The sequence below is a fragment of the Cebidichthys violaceus genome, unplaced genomic scaffold (genome assembly GCF_023349555.1).
Source record: "Cebidichthys violaceus isolate CVI_PGR_0920_01 unplaced genomic scaffold, fCebVio1.0.p SCAF_1, whole genome shotgun sequence".
NCBI classification, from domain to species: Eukaryota; Metazoa; Chordata; class Actinopteri; order Perciformes; family Stichaeidae; genus Cebidichthys; species Cebidichthys violaceus.
Window position 1 is genome coordinate 10,923,320 of NW_027176262.1, and position 18,021 is coordinate 10,941,340.

Consider the following 18,021-nt stretch of genomic DNA (forward strand, 5'->3'; position numbering starts at 1 on the left):
TGTAAGAGGGGGCTTGAGGAATGTCTCAGGAGCGGGGGAAGAGGGTAGTTGACAGAGGTGTCTGCCCAGGACAATGGGTCAGGATCCAAGGAGGAGCTCATTGGACTTCAGCCAATCGTGGAGCTGATCGATAGGTTAAGGAATGTGATGTATGAGACTTTGGGGGGACAAAGGAGCTGTTTGTCCCCGGAGAGAATCAGACTTCCTTCGTACCATGGGGCAGATACATCAATCTGTCCTGTGGTGTGAACGAGGTCTCATATTTCTTGAAATATGTTACTATCGATAGTGTAATTTGGTTTGTGATTGTTTTGGCTTCTGTTAACAATATTAAATACTTTTGATTTTGACCTGGACCTGCTGACTCCTGCCCTGCTTGCTGATGGAACAAAGAGTGCAAAGGGGGGGACTGCTGCTTCTTCTCCTCAGTGGCCTTCTTCTCCTCAGTGGCCTTCTTCCCCTCTGTTTGAGAAATTTCTGAACATTACAATATACATATAAAACCTATGTTCCCTGTAATTGCTTTATACAGCTGCAGGTTGACAGTACTCACACCTTGTTATTCCAGTTCAAGCAATAGTTAACACCTGAATACTATTTGGTGGAATGTGATGATGGACGGTCTTTTCCATGTGTCAGAGTGCTGACGGTCACATATCTTAAATGTTTGTGGTTTGTTTTTCTAATGCTTGAATCTCCTCAGAAAGGCTGCTGCTAACATTGCAGTTTGTAGTTTTTGCAAGGCAAAGTAGGTGATATAATGGATGATAATTAACGATTACTTCACAAATATATGGGTGTGAGCTTTCATAAACATCTATGTCTTGCATGTGTGCAGTTATTAAAAGCATGCACACACACACACACACACACACACACACACACACACACACACACACACACACACACACACACACACACACACACACACACACACACACAAACAGGTATAGACTTCAGTGAACCTCCTGGGTTAATGCCTCCATCGCCCTCCAAACCCCCATCTGTCTTTTTTACTTTCATCATTTAACACCTACTTTCATAGTAAAAAAATAAAAGGCAAAAAAAACAACATGCTGCATCGGTACTAAACTTGAAATTGTCCTTTGACAGCTGGAGGCAGGAAAACAGGTTTGACATGGACCTTTTAAAATAAAAATAAAAAGTGTGTGACTAGGTAGAAGGACGAGCCAGGTATTATTATTGGAAATTATCAAGGCTATTTGCCAAAGGAGAAGCATGGGATGTGAATGTGAATGCACCAGAGGTGTAAGAAAATGGATGTGTGTGTGTGAAACCAAAACCTGCAAATGTTTAGCCTCAGGGTGAGAGAGAAGGTAGAGGCTGAACAGGTGCTACCACATCAGGCTAATGACTCCTGGAAATCCTGCAGGCAGAGAGGGAGGGACACAACACCACATACTGACTAAGGGTGGAATGATGCTTGTGAAAGACACATAAGTTGTATGTACACATGTACAAAATGTCTCTAAACTACCATGTGCATGTTCGCCTATGCTCAGCCCAGAGAAGCATGTTAAAACATTACTACACTGTTTACTGATTAGATCTTTGACTCTCATGATTGTAGGCTTCTGAGCAGTTTCCCCTCAACTTTTGATTTTATGTGCAGATTGAAAATAATACGTTTGCTACATGCTTTCACAAGATGTGTACAGAATACTTAAACAAGCAAGTCACAGAAAACAATTCTTGTCAATGAAAAACGTAAAGACAATATAGCTGTACTTTATGAGTATTTTTTCAACAGTTGAAAAATATGCAGCTGTTTATCGTTAGCTTGTACTTTGACATTGTAACAGATGTTATCTTTCTTTGCAATCTTGTTTGAGGCTAAACTTATCTTTTTTTCCCTTTGCTTTATCTCGCCCCAGGTTTCCTTTCAGCTTTCCATTTGAATATCTGCTCAATTTGGAAGCACGAACGTTTAGCAGTCATCTTGACACAAACTTTGTTATCACGTGAACTTTATCCCGATTCTTGGTTGAACTTAGATCAGTGTGCTTGAGTCCTCTTGATGGTAAAAGTCATTAGGGTTAAACATAGGATTGATGTTTTTTTCCTCTCATGCCAGCGCCTCTTTTATTTTATCAGGTTTCACCATGTTCATACATGTCCATACCACCGTTTGCAGTACTTGACTTCCATCTTTGCACCCAGGGTTCCCCTCTGAAAAGGGGACAAGGAGGTCCCTCACCAGGCTGCATAGAGAACATCTAATTGAGCCCACAGGGAGAAAATGCAGGAAACAAACACCCACACCTCCTTGGTTATCAACCCTTTGCTTGGTTTTTATCCAGGTAGCTGTAAACGGTAGATTCATGTACATAACTTTAGTCCAAAGGTTAACTATAACTCCTTTTTGTAGTCTTCTGTCCCACTGAAACCTAAACACCACCTACCTCACTGTCTGTAATACTTGGTTGTTGAGCTTATTGATAGCAGGCTGCATGAGACTGTTTACGAATTATAATTTAGGTGTCGCGATTCAAAGTTAATTCTTCAGCATTGAAACATTGGAAAAAGAAGCTCACCACAAGGCCCTTTAGTAGCTGCTCTGGAGCTCTTGATCGTGTAGGTCTTCCTCAGAAGATGAAGTTTGCCCATTTGGTACATTTTTTCGGAGTATTTTAATAACTTCAATGTTTATTAAAGAGATGGATTGAAAGTTTATTTTTGAAGTTGGTAAAACAATAAGAACAGAAACAAAAATTCTGGTGCTTTCAATCACATCACACAGTCCGCGGTATACGTTATATTTCGTACTTTCCCTACTTTTTTTGTATTTTTCTAAAATTTTAAATTACGTGAGAATAGATTGAATGTATATGTGGTAGTAGCAACAATGTATCTGCATGAACATCCTGCCATTGTAGTGGCAGGCCCAAGACCCTGCAGGTAGCCAAATGTGTGATGAGACAGGTTTCTGCCTGTCCACTTAGAGTTTCTAGTTGAACAGTGGCATTGAGACAAATCCAGCGACTGCTGAATCAATCTAATCATCTGATGGATCTAGGGGGCTGGTCGGAGGATTATGGTGATTCTCTCTCAGCTCGGGGTGCTGACAGCAGCACAGGGTGTGAGACTTTTTACCTTAATGTAGCAACATACTACGTTCAGAGGCCTACCTGAGCAGAGAAAAGTCCCTCACCCTCTGTGTGCGTTATGTCTGAGCTTGTCCTTGCTTTGTTGACGTAGCCGGGCCGCTCGGGCATGCTTTTTAATGCACGTTGGTGCATGTGTGTTTGCCCTACTGGTTAGCTCACTAACTGCTGCTGTGCATTGTTCTCATATGGCGGTTACGGCGGTTACGGCCGATAACGCCGTCCTGACTGATGGTGTCATTGCGGAAGTGTAGCGCCAACCCTTCCGGTCTCCCCTCAGGTCGAAACTGTCAGCTCTGCAAGCCCTTTCGCCATGTTGAGAGCCGTTGAGAGGAAATAGAAATGCTCCCAGTCTTGTAATTTGCACTTGTTGCCTCACAGAGGCAGCAGCCAGGATTTAGTTTGTCTGCTTGGCTGCTGAGCCTCATGCCGTCATATCCCCCGGATGATGACCTGGTGTGGTGAGATCAAGTGGTCACCGTCTTCTCTCTCACATCGTGGCTCTTTTGTCCACATAACCTTTTTATGGTTCATCACAAAAAGGTTATGTGAAGATGTTATGTGACAAATGGTTGCAGGTTTGTGTGTTATATAGTATGACCCTGTTAGCCTCCGTGCTATCTGTGTTTGCCAAGGTTAGGTAACGAATAAATGGAGAAACACCATAAAAGGGAGATTACCACCATAAAACTAGATGTGGTAGAGGAACAAAAAAAAGATCCCGTTTTTTTTAATTAAGAAAAAGTGTCTCCAGTTTTGTTCAAATGTCATGGTGATTTGTTATGATTCTACTTCCTTTACAACGTGATGAAGTAACTCGGTCTTTGTTGTCTGAATTTGTCTTCATCATCTTATCTCAGCGTTGTATAAGGTTTGTTTTGACCTTCCCCGTACATTGTTCCATCAAGCTTTATCTTCCCAGATCAGATTAGACTTAAAAGGAGCCTCACGTAAGACCACAGGTGGATGTGACTGCAGCTGTGGCCTTGGTGAGTGTGTATGTGGGTATTTATGGAGGTTAATCAGAGTGTATGGTCTTGTTTTTGCATGTCCAAGGTGTAACATATGAGGATCCTAACTGTTCTGGCTGTCTTTTTTTTTTTTTGGAATATTTTATTTTTCCAAGTTTTTTAACCAAGCAAGAGAACGTGCAGAGCTTACAGAACACAGTACATTAAACATTACAAAAAATTACATAACACGCTAAGAAAGAAGAAAAAAAAAACAACAAAAAAAACACAAATACATGAAATAAAATTAAGTAAATAAATAAATAATTCCCCCCACCCGAACAAACCAAAAAACAAAAAAGGTTGGTGCATAAAGTGACACAGCACAAAGCATATTGTAACTTCAAATAATTAGTCCTATTGTACTGTTAGTGTTGTACCCGTGTACTCCAAATAAGGCTGCCAGATTTTCAAAAATAAATGATATCTTTTTCTGAGACTATATGTAATCTTTTCAAGAGGAATACAACTGTTCATTTCCACAGACCATTTGTCGATGAGAGTGGGGGAATCAGATTTCCATGTCATTGCAATACATTTCCTGGCCACACATAAAGCAATTACTGCAAGTTTAATTTGGGGCTTTGTTAAAGACCTGTTGAGAGTTGTGAAGTTTCCCAGTAAACATAGCTCAGGATCTAATGGAAAGGTAACACCTGTGATCTTAGTTATTGTATTACAAAAGTCATACCAAAAGGACCTCACCTTTGTGCAAAGCCAGGTACAGTGTAGGAAGGAGCCGACCTCTATACCACATCTGAAACATATTTCTGACAATTCAGGTTTGGATTTATGTAGCTTCTGTGGGGTGAGGTACAGCTGATGAAGAAAATTATAATGAACAAGTCTGTACCGGGCATTAACCGTTGCTGACAAACTGTTCTGGCACAAATCTGACCAGAGTTGTTCATCAATTGTTATATTCAAGTCTGATTCCCATCTCATCCTGGATCTGTGTAATCCTGGTTTTGGGCCCTCATTCAGCAACATGGAGTACAGTTTAGAAATAAATTTGTACACATTTCCCTGGTGAAGCAATTTTTCCACATTAGTTAACACAGGTAGAGTCATTCCAGGGCCCAGGTTGGTTCTCAAAAAAGATCTTAACTGGAGGTAACAAAAGAAAGTTCTACTGGACAAGTCATACTTTCTCTTCAGTTCTTCAAAAGACATGAGAAGTCCTTGATCAAAGCAATCTTCGAGATGCTGGATTCCTCTGTCATGCCAAGTCTCCAGAATCTTGTTATTTAGAGTCATGGGTAGAAGTTCATTTTGTCTTAGAGGTGTTTTTGGTTATAGTCTCATATTTAGTCCAAGAGTTTTGTGAACTTCATACCATATTTTAATAAAATGTTTCAAAATAGGATTGTCTGTCCTGCTGGATATGGTTTTGGAGTTCCATTTATAAATAAAATCACTGGAGGTTTCTTCTTTCAAAGGATGAAGTGCAATTTGTATCCAAGAGGGGGCAGCACCACCGTCAAAAAATGACAAAATATATCGCATCTGGGCTGCTAAATAATATTTCTTTAAATTGGGTAGTCGAAAACCTCCTAGACTATAATCCCATGTTAATTTTTCCATTGACACCCTTGGCATTTTACAGTTCCATAAAAACTGCCTAATGTGTTTGTTGAGGGTTTAAAAAAAAGGTTTGAGGTAATGGAATGGGTAAGGACTGGAAAAGATACTGCAACCTCGGGAGAATATTCATTTTCACACAGTTTATTCGACCAATTAGAGTAATGGGTAGATTCATCCATCGACGTAGGTCGTTCTCGATTTTACTCAGCAATGGGACGTAATTCAATTTGTACAAGTTTTTAAGATCATTATCTGTAATTATTCCTAGATATTTAATATTCGGTAGCCACTTAAATGGGGTTGTTTGTTGGTATTCAGTGTGATCGAAGTTTGTGAGTGGAATAATTTCACTTTTTTCCAAATTGACCTTGTATCCTGAAATAGCACTATAGGTGTTTAGTAGCGTCTGTAGTTTAGTGAGAGAGTTAACCGGGTCTGTTAGATACAGAATTACATCATCTGCCAGGAGATTAATTTTATGATTTATTTGGTCCACTCTGAACCCCTTTATATCTGGATCCCGTCTAATTGCTTCAGCAAGTGGTTCAATAGCCAGGACAAAGAGTCCTGGAGACAGAGGGCAACCCTGTCGACTCAATCTACTCAAGGGAAATGCTGTCGAAGTCTGTCCATTTGTGGTAATTTTGGCTCTGGGTTTATGGTAAAGGGTTTTCACCCAATTGATAAACAAATGGCCAAATCCAAACTTGCCCAAAACTTTGAATAAGTACGGCCACTCTAGCCTATCAAAGGCCTTTTCAGCGTCTAATGCTACAGCTACACTAGGTTCAGTTTTAGATTTTGTTAGATGGATAATATTAAAGATTCTGCACAAGTTATTGGCTGATGAGCGTTTCAAAATAAAGCCGCTCTGGTCTGGGTTTATTAATTTTGGCAAATATTGGCCAAGCCTGTTAGCCAGGGCTTTGGAAATCAATTTGTAATCTGAATTCAACAAGGAAATAGGTCGAAAAGAGGAACACTTTAATGGATCTCTATTTTTTTTGTGAATCACAGTGATTATGGCAGTGGAGAATGATTCTGGAAGAGTTTGAGTTTTGGATGCTAAATTAATCACATCCATTTTAAGGGGGGTAAGTAAGTCCTTAAATTTTCTGTAGAATTCAGGAGGGAAGCCATCCTCTCCTGGTGATTTATTGGATTGTAGTGAGCAGAAGGCCTTTTCAATTTCTTTCTGGGTGAAGGGCAAATCAAGATTCTTTTGGTCTTCGTGGCCGAGTTTCGGCAATTCAATAGTGGACAGAAATTCATCAATCTTAGATAGATCCTCTGGTGATTCTGATGTATATAGATTTGTATAAAACTGTTTGAATGCATCGTTAATTTCTGTTGGGTTGTGTGAGGTTGCACCCGTTTCAGTTTCAATTGCATTAATTGTCCTTGAACTTTCCTCTCTTCTCAATTGCCAGGACAGAATTTTGTGAGCTTTCTCTCCCAATTCATAATATTTTTGTTTGGTTCGTAAAATGTTTTTTTCAACTTTATAGGTATGTAATGTATTGTATTTCAGTTTTTTGTTAACCAGCCGTTTGTAAAGTTCTTTAGACCCAGATTGTTGAAACTCCTTTTCCAATTTCAAAATATCTGCTTCTAGCTCATTTATCTCTGCCATATATTTATTTTTGATACCCTTTGTATAAGATATTATTTGTCCTCTTAGATAAGCTTTTAGCGTGTCCCATAATATGAAACTATTAGGGGAGGAGGCGCAGTTTGTCTCACAAAAAAAAGTTATCTGGTCCCTAATAAACTAGCAAAAGTCTGGTCTATGAAGGAGAGTAGGGTTCAGACGCCATCTATATTGGTTTGCTGGTTTTTCTGGCATCAAAATAGATAGGGTCAAAGGTGAATGATCAGACAGCATCCTAGATAAATATTCAGATTCTAGTGTTCTATGAATTAGCTGTGTTGACAATAAGAATAGGTCAATCCTGGTGTGAGAGTTGTGTGGGCAGGAGTAAAAGGAGTAGTCTCTAGTTTGAGGGTGCATCTGTCTCCACACATCAGTCAGGTTTAGATCTTTCATAAATGATAAGGTAGTTTTAGCTGCTTTTGTTCTGGATGTTGTTGTGGCTGACTTATCTAATATAGGGTCTAAGCAAAAATTAAAGTCACCTCCTACAAGTATGTTTTGTTGTCCCCCTGATACCTTCATGAAAATATCTTGAATAAAGGATTCATCATCATAGTTAGGTGCGTATAAGTTTAACAGTGTCCAGGGTTCAGAGTAAATTTGGCAATTAACTAAGACATAGCGGCCTGATGGATCGATTATAGTTTCTCCAATTGTCACTGGAATGTTTTTATTTATTAAAATAGCAACCCCCCTTGCTTTTGAGTTAAATGATGATGATAGTACGTGTCCTACCCATTCTCTTCTCAGCTTTTTATGCTCCTGTGTGGTAAGATGGGTCTCTTGTAAAAAAGCGATATCTGTTTGCAGTTTTTTAAGGTGTGTCAAAACTCTCTTCCTTTTAACAGGTCCATTTAGCCCATTCACATTAAAGCTAACAAACTTCACTACCCTATTCATTAATGCTAAGTGTGGATATCAGAGTGTCATCGCCTCTTTGTAAATTCGCTGTGCAAGAGCCAGTGTATCTCCTGTGATCAAATAAAAAAAGATAAACCAAAGCACCAACATTAACGAAGAAAACAAACCCCTTCACCCACCCCTCTTCCCCCCAAGTGCCTAATCCTGAACATTTGACACTATCTTCCCTATCAAACTGGGTTGTGCACTTTGCACTTGTCAAGTATGACATGTCTGGCTGGTTCAGAAACATACAAACCAGCCCAAGGCTTTGTCTGAGAAAGATTTTAACAATATGTATAGTATCCAATTTTAAGTGTAACAAGAAATTATAACAAATGCTGAAAACACCCTTTTCTGAAATTATTAGAACGCAAGCAGGGTGGGTTAATATGAAACCAATCTATCAGAAAAAACGTAAACTTGAATTGCTGCCATCACTTACTTTATCCCAACATCTTTAACCTAACAAGAGTGACGGCAGTGCTAACGAGAGACAGCTCCTGAGAGCTGCTGCTGCGTGTCTGGGTTTCATCCACCTGTTGGTTCCGTCCGCCTGGTCCGTTATGTTTGTCCCGGGGAGTCCCGCAGGAATGCTGCCGCTTCTTTTGGTGTTTTGAAGAATTTTCTTCTTCCATCGGGAAGCGTGATCCTCAGTGTTACAGGATGAAGCAGGGCAAACGGGATGTCCTTGGATCGAAGCTCCCTCTTAACTTGGTCGAACTCCTTTCTGCGTTTCATCAAGCTGGCGCTCAGGTCCGGAAAAAGCAACACAGGCTTATCTTCGTACATGACGTGGCCGTTGTTCTCTTTGGACCTCTGTGTGGCGATGCGCAGGATTTTGTCCCGGTCTTGGTATTTAAGCAGGCGTATCAATACATGTCTCGGTCTCTGGTCTGCAGGTGGACGGTGTGTAAGGGTTCGGTGTGCTCGCTCTATGATCAGCGGCTCAGTGAAATGCTCTCGTCCGAGAGTGGCTGGGATCCACTTGGTAAAAAAGTTCACAGGGTCGTTTCCGTCGCAGCTCTCCTTCAGGTTAACAACGCGTATATTGTTGCGTCGGCTGTAGTTTTCCAGCTGGTCGACTTTCTCCAGTAAAAAGTCATTTTCTTTACTTAGTTTTTGGACGCGAGAATCTAGGCCCACCAGCTGGTCCTCCGCTGTGCTAATGCGGTCTTCCGCTTCGGTTATGCGGGTGCTCAGTGTATCCAGCATCGTTTTCAGTCCAGAGATAGATTGGTTAATTTCTGCGGTTTTAAGAGTCGAGTTTACTGGAGAGAGCTTGATTACCGTTTCGTATCTCTTGAAGAATGAGGGAGTCTTTCACACCGCCTATGTGCTCTTGTGCCGCCACCGCCATGACATGAACTTCTTCGTCGCTATTCTCGAGAGTTGTTTTATCAATAGATGTCAGAGTTTGCTCACCAGCTGAGTTTAGTTGTTTGTTTCTGGTTCTTCGGACCATAATAAAGCTGTCCGACCAGGTTGGGACTGACTTTGGGTGTTTTAAAAGGTTTTAAAATGGATTTGTTTGAAGAGCCTCTGAGCCAGCGTCTACCTAGCTTCGCTGCATCACATGACCCCCCTGTTCTGGCTGTCTTTGCTTTGGGTTTGAACAAAGACGGATGGATGTTTTTACAACACACGCACGCACACACACACACACACACACACACACACACACACACACACACACACCACTCCTTCACATGTTGTTTTTACTGCAGGTGTAAAACGCATGCACAGTAGCTATGTGTTCTCCACGATGTATCTTGTCTAGTTTTAAAATTTTCTGGAACCAGAAGCGTTGAGGTGCAGAACAAACAAGCAGTGACGTGCGGTGAGGTTCGTGTCTGGTGAGGCACTGACACTACATAAGTCAGATTTACAAATATATGAACCCAATAGAGAAGATTAAATCAACATTCAGTTGGCAGCTTGCACATTGACTACTGGTTGTTTTTCATATCAGTATTCTTTACACACACATAGGTAAGGTACATATTTGATTCCACCGGGAGCGTTTGCCCCACGATCTGCGCCGCGATCTGCCCCACCGGGAGCGTTTCAGAAGCGGAGCGGTCGCGGGCACCATCCACGAAAATCGTGAGATTCCGCGATAATCTGTGTAACAACCCCGGATGTATAAAGAGAACAACAAACACATACAAGGTTACTTTACCTGTCCGACGTTGAATTGCTGTTGATTTGGTCACATTACCTTGTTTTTTGAGACATTTTTAAGCTTGGATATAGAATCTTACATTTTTGTGGTCAAAGCAAAATATAAGAAGAAGAAGAGAAGTGTAGAAGAAGACCCACGACAGAACTATGAAGGTAGATTTGTGTCTTTATTACGCAAACAAAAAAATATGTTTTGAAAGCAAATTTCTCGCACTGCAATCAAAAATCAAGTTTGTAAGTGAAAATATATAAACTGAAAATAAATTATGTGTTAGTTTTGCTTATGAAACTATAATTTTTGGTTGCAAAACAAAAACCTTTGCTTTCAAAACGAAAAGCTACGGTTTCAAAACCAAAAGCTACGGTTTCAAAACCAAAACGTAAAGCTACGAGTTGAGTTTGGATGTAGTGGGCGGGGCATACGCTGCTGAATGAGCCAGGAGTTTCTATTGGTGGGTTCGACTTGGATCCCGGCATCTACTTCCACTGTAGAGGTTAGTGTGATGAGCGGCATGGAGGTAAGTTGACATTATATTGCTCTGTTAGCACTTCACTTTGTTTTCATGTTGTTAGTGTCGTAGAGTCTCTTTTTTTTAAAGAACGACATGAGGTGTTGTTGATTTTTGATTGCAGTGCGAGAAATTTGCTTTCAAAACATATTTTTTTGTTTGCGTAATAAAGACACAAATCTACCTTCATACAGAACAAGCATGAACCTGACCCGTGGGCTCTCGCATGCCTTCTTCATTGAGGCAGAGGTACTGTTTGCCCCTCTGTGCTTTTTCACTGCGGTTTCTGTCAGATCAGCAAGACTAAATATGTTCTACACAGACGTGAAATACATTACCTATTCTATGGAAAGAAAGGACATATAATAAAAGTGTCTACAAATATTACAGTGGTGACAAACAATGAGAAAGCAAAAAGCACGCGCTCAACCCAGTTAGTGAGGGATTCACAATCTGAGGTGAGGCACAGCTGGTCGCTGCCTCACCTCGCGTGTCTCCTCTGTTTGAACAGGACATGCGCTAATTCAGCGATTTTGAGCATAAAAATGCGTGAAATTATTGGAATCATACAGCAATTACATTTATAGCACAGATCAGTAGAGAAATATTAATATTTATTTTATTTTAGCATTATTTGTTTTTTACTTTTCATGATGAGAGCCTCACCTGCCTCCCCTGACTGTACGTCCCTGCAAACAAGTGATGCTCCAGTGGTTCAGAATATTGACTGCAATAATTACACAAAACGTGTAATTCAGCCACACACTGGTTACCAGTTTAGTTAATTGATTAGTTTGCTGTTGCCTGCCTCAGTGACTTTTTTAAACAAGGTGTCGTGACGTACTTTGTTTATCCAGGAGTTTTTTAAAACTCATTTGCATCACCTCCCTGGCACTGTCACAGTGAAATGTCCGCCCAACACTGCAGTGTGATCTCACAAGTGTGTGTGTGTGTGTGTGTGTGTGTGTGTGTGTGTGTGTGTGTGTGTGTGTGTGTGTGTGTGTGTGTGTGTGTGTGTCTTTGTGTTGTATGAAAAGCCACTTGTTCTGTTGACATAACTGTTTTCCCTCCCAACACGCTGACCTTCATGATGCAGGCGGTTGTCATTGTCGTCATTGTAATTGTTCACCGACGTTGTTCGTCATCACTGTCATTAGCTGACAACAGGTGAACACTTTGATTTGTGTTGGGATTATTGTATGTGCTGTGTGAGTCAGAGCCAATCCTCAAATCCCTGTTTTCATTGTTCAGCTGCAGAATTCACGGTTCAACTGTGTGTATTCCTCGGATAGCAATGGGGCCTGAGGACGGAGGTTTTTGTATGAATGGCCAGACTTGGCCAGGACCCCGTTGTTGGATCTGTGCCCCCCCCCCCCCCAAAAAAAAACCCAAAACATTTTGATGACAGTTTTAATTGTTGATCGGTTTTTGAGGAGGGTGAGCAGTGGCCTTGCGGTGAACTTAACTAGAAATGCAGCCGCGACTATGTGAACTTGCAGGAATTGAAACGTGTCCAGTGTCGAACACCTTTTTAACTTAACATTTTGGAGCTCAGGACATGCATAATGTACACATGACATCTATTGCTCATCTGGCCGTCCAGGGAGAGAGATCCCTCTTTAATTGCTCTTACTGAGGTTTCTTCCTTTTTTTTTTTTCTTTATCTGAAGTGAGGGAGGGAGGACAGAGGATGTCATATGCTGTAAAGATTTTAAAGCCCCTTGAGGCAAAATTGTGATTTAGGTTATATAGATAAAATTGGCTTGACTGACTTCTTAGCTACTACAAGGAACTTTCCTTTCGTGTTGATTTTAGCGGTCCCTGCGGACGAAAGCGATCGTGTTCCTGAGTGTTTCTAAAGAGTCCCTTTAGAAAACCTCTCATTTTACTGCAGCAGGGTCTGGTCCTGGTTCTCCCGTGACTCCCTTCCCGAATTAAATATATATACCTTCTCGCTGACTGTCTCATTTACTTATGTAGTCATATAGAGGCATCAGTATTAAATTGAAGCTGTTTCATAACCAGTTAAAATGTCCTCACAGTAACTTTAATTTCTCTAAAATCGCCCTGTATCCCATTCAGTCATCAAAGACGCACTAACAAACCACAGACATGACGCGCTTTGGACTGTTCTCTACTTAGTAGTGCTCTTTCACTATCTCCCCTTCACTACCACCATACACTCTTGATTTATAAACATGGCAGTTTAGGTGGCCACAAGCCTGTGTTTTTGTCCTCCGTTTACTACGAGTGTGCTCGGAGTGTAACTGAAGCTGGTGTGCCAGCTCCTGAACAGATCTGTTTAGGTATTAACACTTTTCTGAATTCAAAATGTTACACCTACAACACAGCTGCTGTTTGATGGCAGATTTCACTTCTGTCACACAACATATGGGGTCCCCCTTCGACTCTTCAGTGTGATGTCAACACGGGATTTGTTGAGTTGCCTGTGTTGAGCTGGTTTTTAGCAGTGTTGCTGCCATCTTGTGGAGAAGTTTTGTAAGTTGGTTACAACACAAACTTTCATAAGAACTACTCAGCAGACATGAGTCATGGGGCTGGCTGGTGACCTTCCACGTGGTTATTAAGTAAGATACTGTCTGAAGTGAAAAAAGGGCGTTTAGACGTCAGCACTGAGAAAGAGTCGGAAAATGAATCTAATCTGAGAGTTCGTAAATATTTCCTCTTAAAACCACTGCTTTCACTAAATTGAAAGAAATCCTCTTGATTTAAATGTATTAGATTAGATTGTCACTTTATCCACTCACTGCCTGAAGATAGACACAATCACTTCATTAATGTACATTTATATATTTATTGTTAAAACTGCGGCATATCATGCTCTGTTGTGATGTCATAATGGACTGCCTGCCAGTGGAAGAGCAATCCGCCCAGCACTTTTATTATTACTGGCACTTAGTAAATTTGCGGCTTTAAGATGCACAACTGTCATGTATTGTTTTGTGTGTTGTCTTATATGCCAGTGCCAAAGACAAATATGAGTTAACACTTAAAAACTACTCAAAACACCAGACCAGTGCATCCCTGCATTTTGCTGTGGTATAGGTGATAGCTTAACCCCTCCAGTGTCATTACACTATTGAAAATATTGTATTTGTATTCTCTCTTCCACATCCATTGTAACCTTCCCCTTCCTTGTCCTCTCTCACGTCTTCCTCTGCAGGTGATCGCCTGTTTCGGCTTCTCCGTGCTGTCTAGCCGCTACGTTGGCTTTTCCGTGGTGGCCCTGTTGGTGGAGATCAACTCTGTGTTCCTCCACCTCAGGCAAACGCTACGTATGGCCAACAATGCGGCGGGCACGCTGTACCGGGTCAACAGCATCATCAACCTGGGCACATACGTGGTGTTTCGCATCAACACGCTGGCCTGGATGACCCGCTGGCTGGTGCTCAACAGGGACAACGTGGCCCTCCTGGCCTACACGCTGGGCAGCGTGGGGATGGCCATCATGACGGCCATGAATATTGTCCTGTTTTGTCGGCTACTCAGGAGCGACTTCTTGAAGAGCAAAGCCCGGGAGACCAAGAAAGAGAAGGAGATGTAAAGATGAGGCAAGGAAGCGACACAAGAAGGATTATAATCTATAAACACACTCGTTACTGTATTTAAACTTCAGTTTTGGTACTGTTTTGGTTTTTATGTGTGTGTGATTGCGCTTATGCTGGCAGATGAATGGATCTTTTTATCTCTCATACTTTACAGGTACACCGTACAACCTGTAATCAAATGGCCTTACATGAAACACAGATCACTCACAGCCGTAATGTTAAAAGCTACATTTTGTTGTAGTTTTAACTGTGTGTGTGTGTGTGTGTGTGTGTGTGTGTGTGTGTGTGTGTGTGTGTGTGTGTGTGTGTGTGTGTGTGCGTGTGTGTGTGTGTGTGTGTTCCAATAATCCTGAAGTGCCATTAGTGGCTCACTGATGGTAGGATTCCTTATGTGAACAATGACAGGTCTTGTAAAACAACACCAATAGCCTTATTTCCCACGAGATGTGTTTCAGCTAAATCTGTTCTGCACAGTAAGTGAAGACGCTCATAAAACAAACCTACTAACTCATTATATTTCCAAAGAAAACATAGGAAACAATTTCAGATATCTACCATACTTATCTATCATATCTCATATATATCTACTTGATCTACCATATTTACCATATTGTAAAAAAAAACAAAAAAACTGTGGTATCCAAACCCTCTTGTTGTTCAACACGAGCACTGCAAAGGTGAATACATCTTCTTTCTTCCTCCAACAAATCTCCTCAACTGAAAACCGCCTGCTACCTCAGAAAGCTTAATTCCTCACTCTTACACAAGCTTTACTGTCAGTGTTGGGCAGGTTCTTTGTTAAAAGAGCAGAAAATAAATCATATTTATAAAATACCAATCCTTACTGAAGGAGAGAATAAGCTGATAGGTGAATACTTTGAAGTGGCATCTAAATAAAACAGATCAGATTTGATGACACAATGCAGAGCAGCTTGATGTTAGCTAAACAACTTCATGCTTTGCCAAATGTATTTAAAAAAATCTAGGATAAAGAATTTAGAAATAATGAACAAATCAACAATGGATCAGTCATAGCAGGCTTTATATTCATTATAAATATACAGTACAACCTTAATCCTTAAAACAACCTGAGCCGATAGTGGTCGTTGTGTTTGTAAAAAAACTAAATTGAGTAGTTTCTGACTTTATTGGCTCATGGATCAATTACATTACAGTTATTTAGCAGACGCTTTTTATCCAAATTACAAGCCACCACCAATGGAATCATTGTCCAGCAGCAGTCAGTGATGGAGGGTTTTTTTTTTAAAAACAAAACGGGTTTAATGACAATAGATAGCGCTACAGAAAAAACTGACGTTAAGGTTTCACGGTTTGCATGTAATTCCTTTAGTGGTCTGTGAATTTGCAGCAGGAGCTTTCAGACAGGCAGAAGTTGTTATTCTTCATTTGGCCTTTGGAGGACAGCACACTCCTCAACATCACCTCAGTGCTCTCAGCACAAACTACACCAGAGATGTCTTTATTTTGAAACGTCTTTGTAGATCGGTGCCTCCTGCCTTAAATTTGAAATAGCCATGAAGCATGGAGATAAGGTTGGTGAGCGAACCGGTCTGACATCTGTGAATACAGAAAAACACACGGGTGCTACAAAGCTGCCTTCTCTTACCACTCACATCACAGCATTTAAATTAAGTTCTTATGTGGCCTGGAAACATCTGATGCCATATGTGTTTGGCATTGTTGTTTTTTGTGTATAAATCATTGTTTAGGGGGTTAAAATGTGTATATTTGTAATTTATTTGTGCTATAAAAGATGTTGTGGCTTAAAGATAAAATGAACAGAAAATTCAATGAATATCTCTGTTATGAAAAATAACAACTCTTAATGACAGTGAAGTAAATGCAGTATGTTTGCGTAAGTTGTGATTAACGGGACATTGTGCCTCTTTGGGTCTTCTATTTACATTAGCCATATGTATACAGACCTAAAACCAGGCTGTCCAACCACATTACAAACACAGTGAATGCAACTGATTCAGTGACACAGACCATTAAAATAGCTCTTTGTCCACATTAAATTCAAGACATCACTGCACTAAAGAAACGGCACTGTTTGGGAGGAAGACGGTTAAATTTGGTTTATCGTTGTCACGGCTGATCAGGAGTAACTCCCTTTTTAAATTTTTTTATTGTGAATGCCACATTTTTTATTCAATGCTTAAATTCTTATAGGGCAGCTTGACTTTGTGGTTGTAGTGAAGACAACTGGTGACAAGTGAAGTTCTTTCTACCAAGCAAGCTTATAATTGTGAATGTGTTGTATGAGGCTGTAATGTTATTGGAATTATACATTATGTTGCTGTGTGCTTTTATGAATTGTGATCAAATATAACAGGCAAGTTGAGATGCCTCCTCATATCAACATTGTAATGACAAACAATCTACTGTTCTGCTCTCCGCAGTCTGAATTCCGCTCTTTTTTGCGATCTGTATGGTTTTAATTTCAAACTGAGGCCACGGATGATTCTCTGCTTTTATATTTTTGGGTGGTGAACACAAGGAAAACTATTTCAGGAGAAAGTGGCAGCGGTTATGAAGTGATGTTGCAACACTGCCTCACTTTCCTCATCATACACAGTAAATGTAGTGTTTGACTTCATTGATCTCACAGAATGAGAAAATATCAGTTTCTTTATCACAACCTACAAATGATACCAGTTTTATACCCTTGCTTGTTCATTTATTGTTGTTTTCTGGTCGTTGGTGAAATATTGTCAGTTGTAAACTATGAAAAAAATGAAGTTCATAACAATGAAGACTGTTGACACTGTGCAGCATGTCAAAGACTTAAAAATCATGGAATACTGAAGCAACCGAGACCAACTGAGATCCTGAAAGAGAAATCATCAACAAACTTTCACTTCTCACAGAATTATGCCTTTAAGTGTAAATATAACAGTTTTATTTTTTCATGCTTTGGCAGATTGTTTTGTAATTAAAACTCCAATTTATATGTTTAAATATTAACATTCTTTGTTTAACGTGAAAATAAAGATTGATGGAACAAATCTGTTTTTCTTTCACTGGTTTTCAATAAAGCACATTTGTCTGATAGCTGTCGTTACTGCAGATTTTGGGATTAATATAACTAATAACATAATCAGAACAGAAATAGCACTTAAGTACAGTACTTTAGAAAATACACTTAGTTATGTTCCCACAGTTGCTAATTGTGTGTAGAATAGCACACTGAAGTATTTATATCCAATAACATAGTGTCAGCGAACATCAACATTGGCCAACATCAGCACTAACATCCAGTGAAATGCTGAATTAATTTGTATTAAATGCTAAACTGACGTGTCAGATATAATAGATTATAGATATTGTGAGATTTAATAGCAGCCCAAAGAACTCTCATCTGAAACAATGGGACAAGATTTGCAGTTGAAGTATCAAAGATTGTACTTTTTTTATTGAAGTACATTTAACTTTGATCAAAAACATAGATTTAAAAATATAGAT

General features: G+C 40.1%; 1 protein-coding gene across 1 annotated transcript in view; it reads left to right on the plus strand.

The window, feature by feature from the left end:
- Positions 1-17,564, plus strand: part of LOC137872107 (TLC domain-containing protein 2-like) — a 29,533-nt gene extending 11,969 nt beyond the window's left edge. Inside the window, exon 5 of the mRNA XM_068710345.1 lies at positions 14,151-17,564. Within this exon, the coding sequence (XP_068566446.1) occupies positions 14,151-14,531 (381 nt within the window). The 3' untranslated portion in view covers positions 14,532-17,564. The remainder of the gene's footprint in view (positions 1-14,150) is intronic.
- The last annotated feature ends 457 nt before the right edge of the window (positions 17,565-18,021 follow it).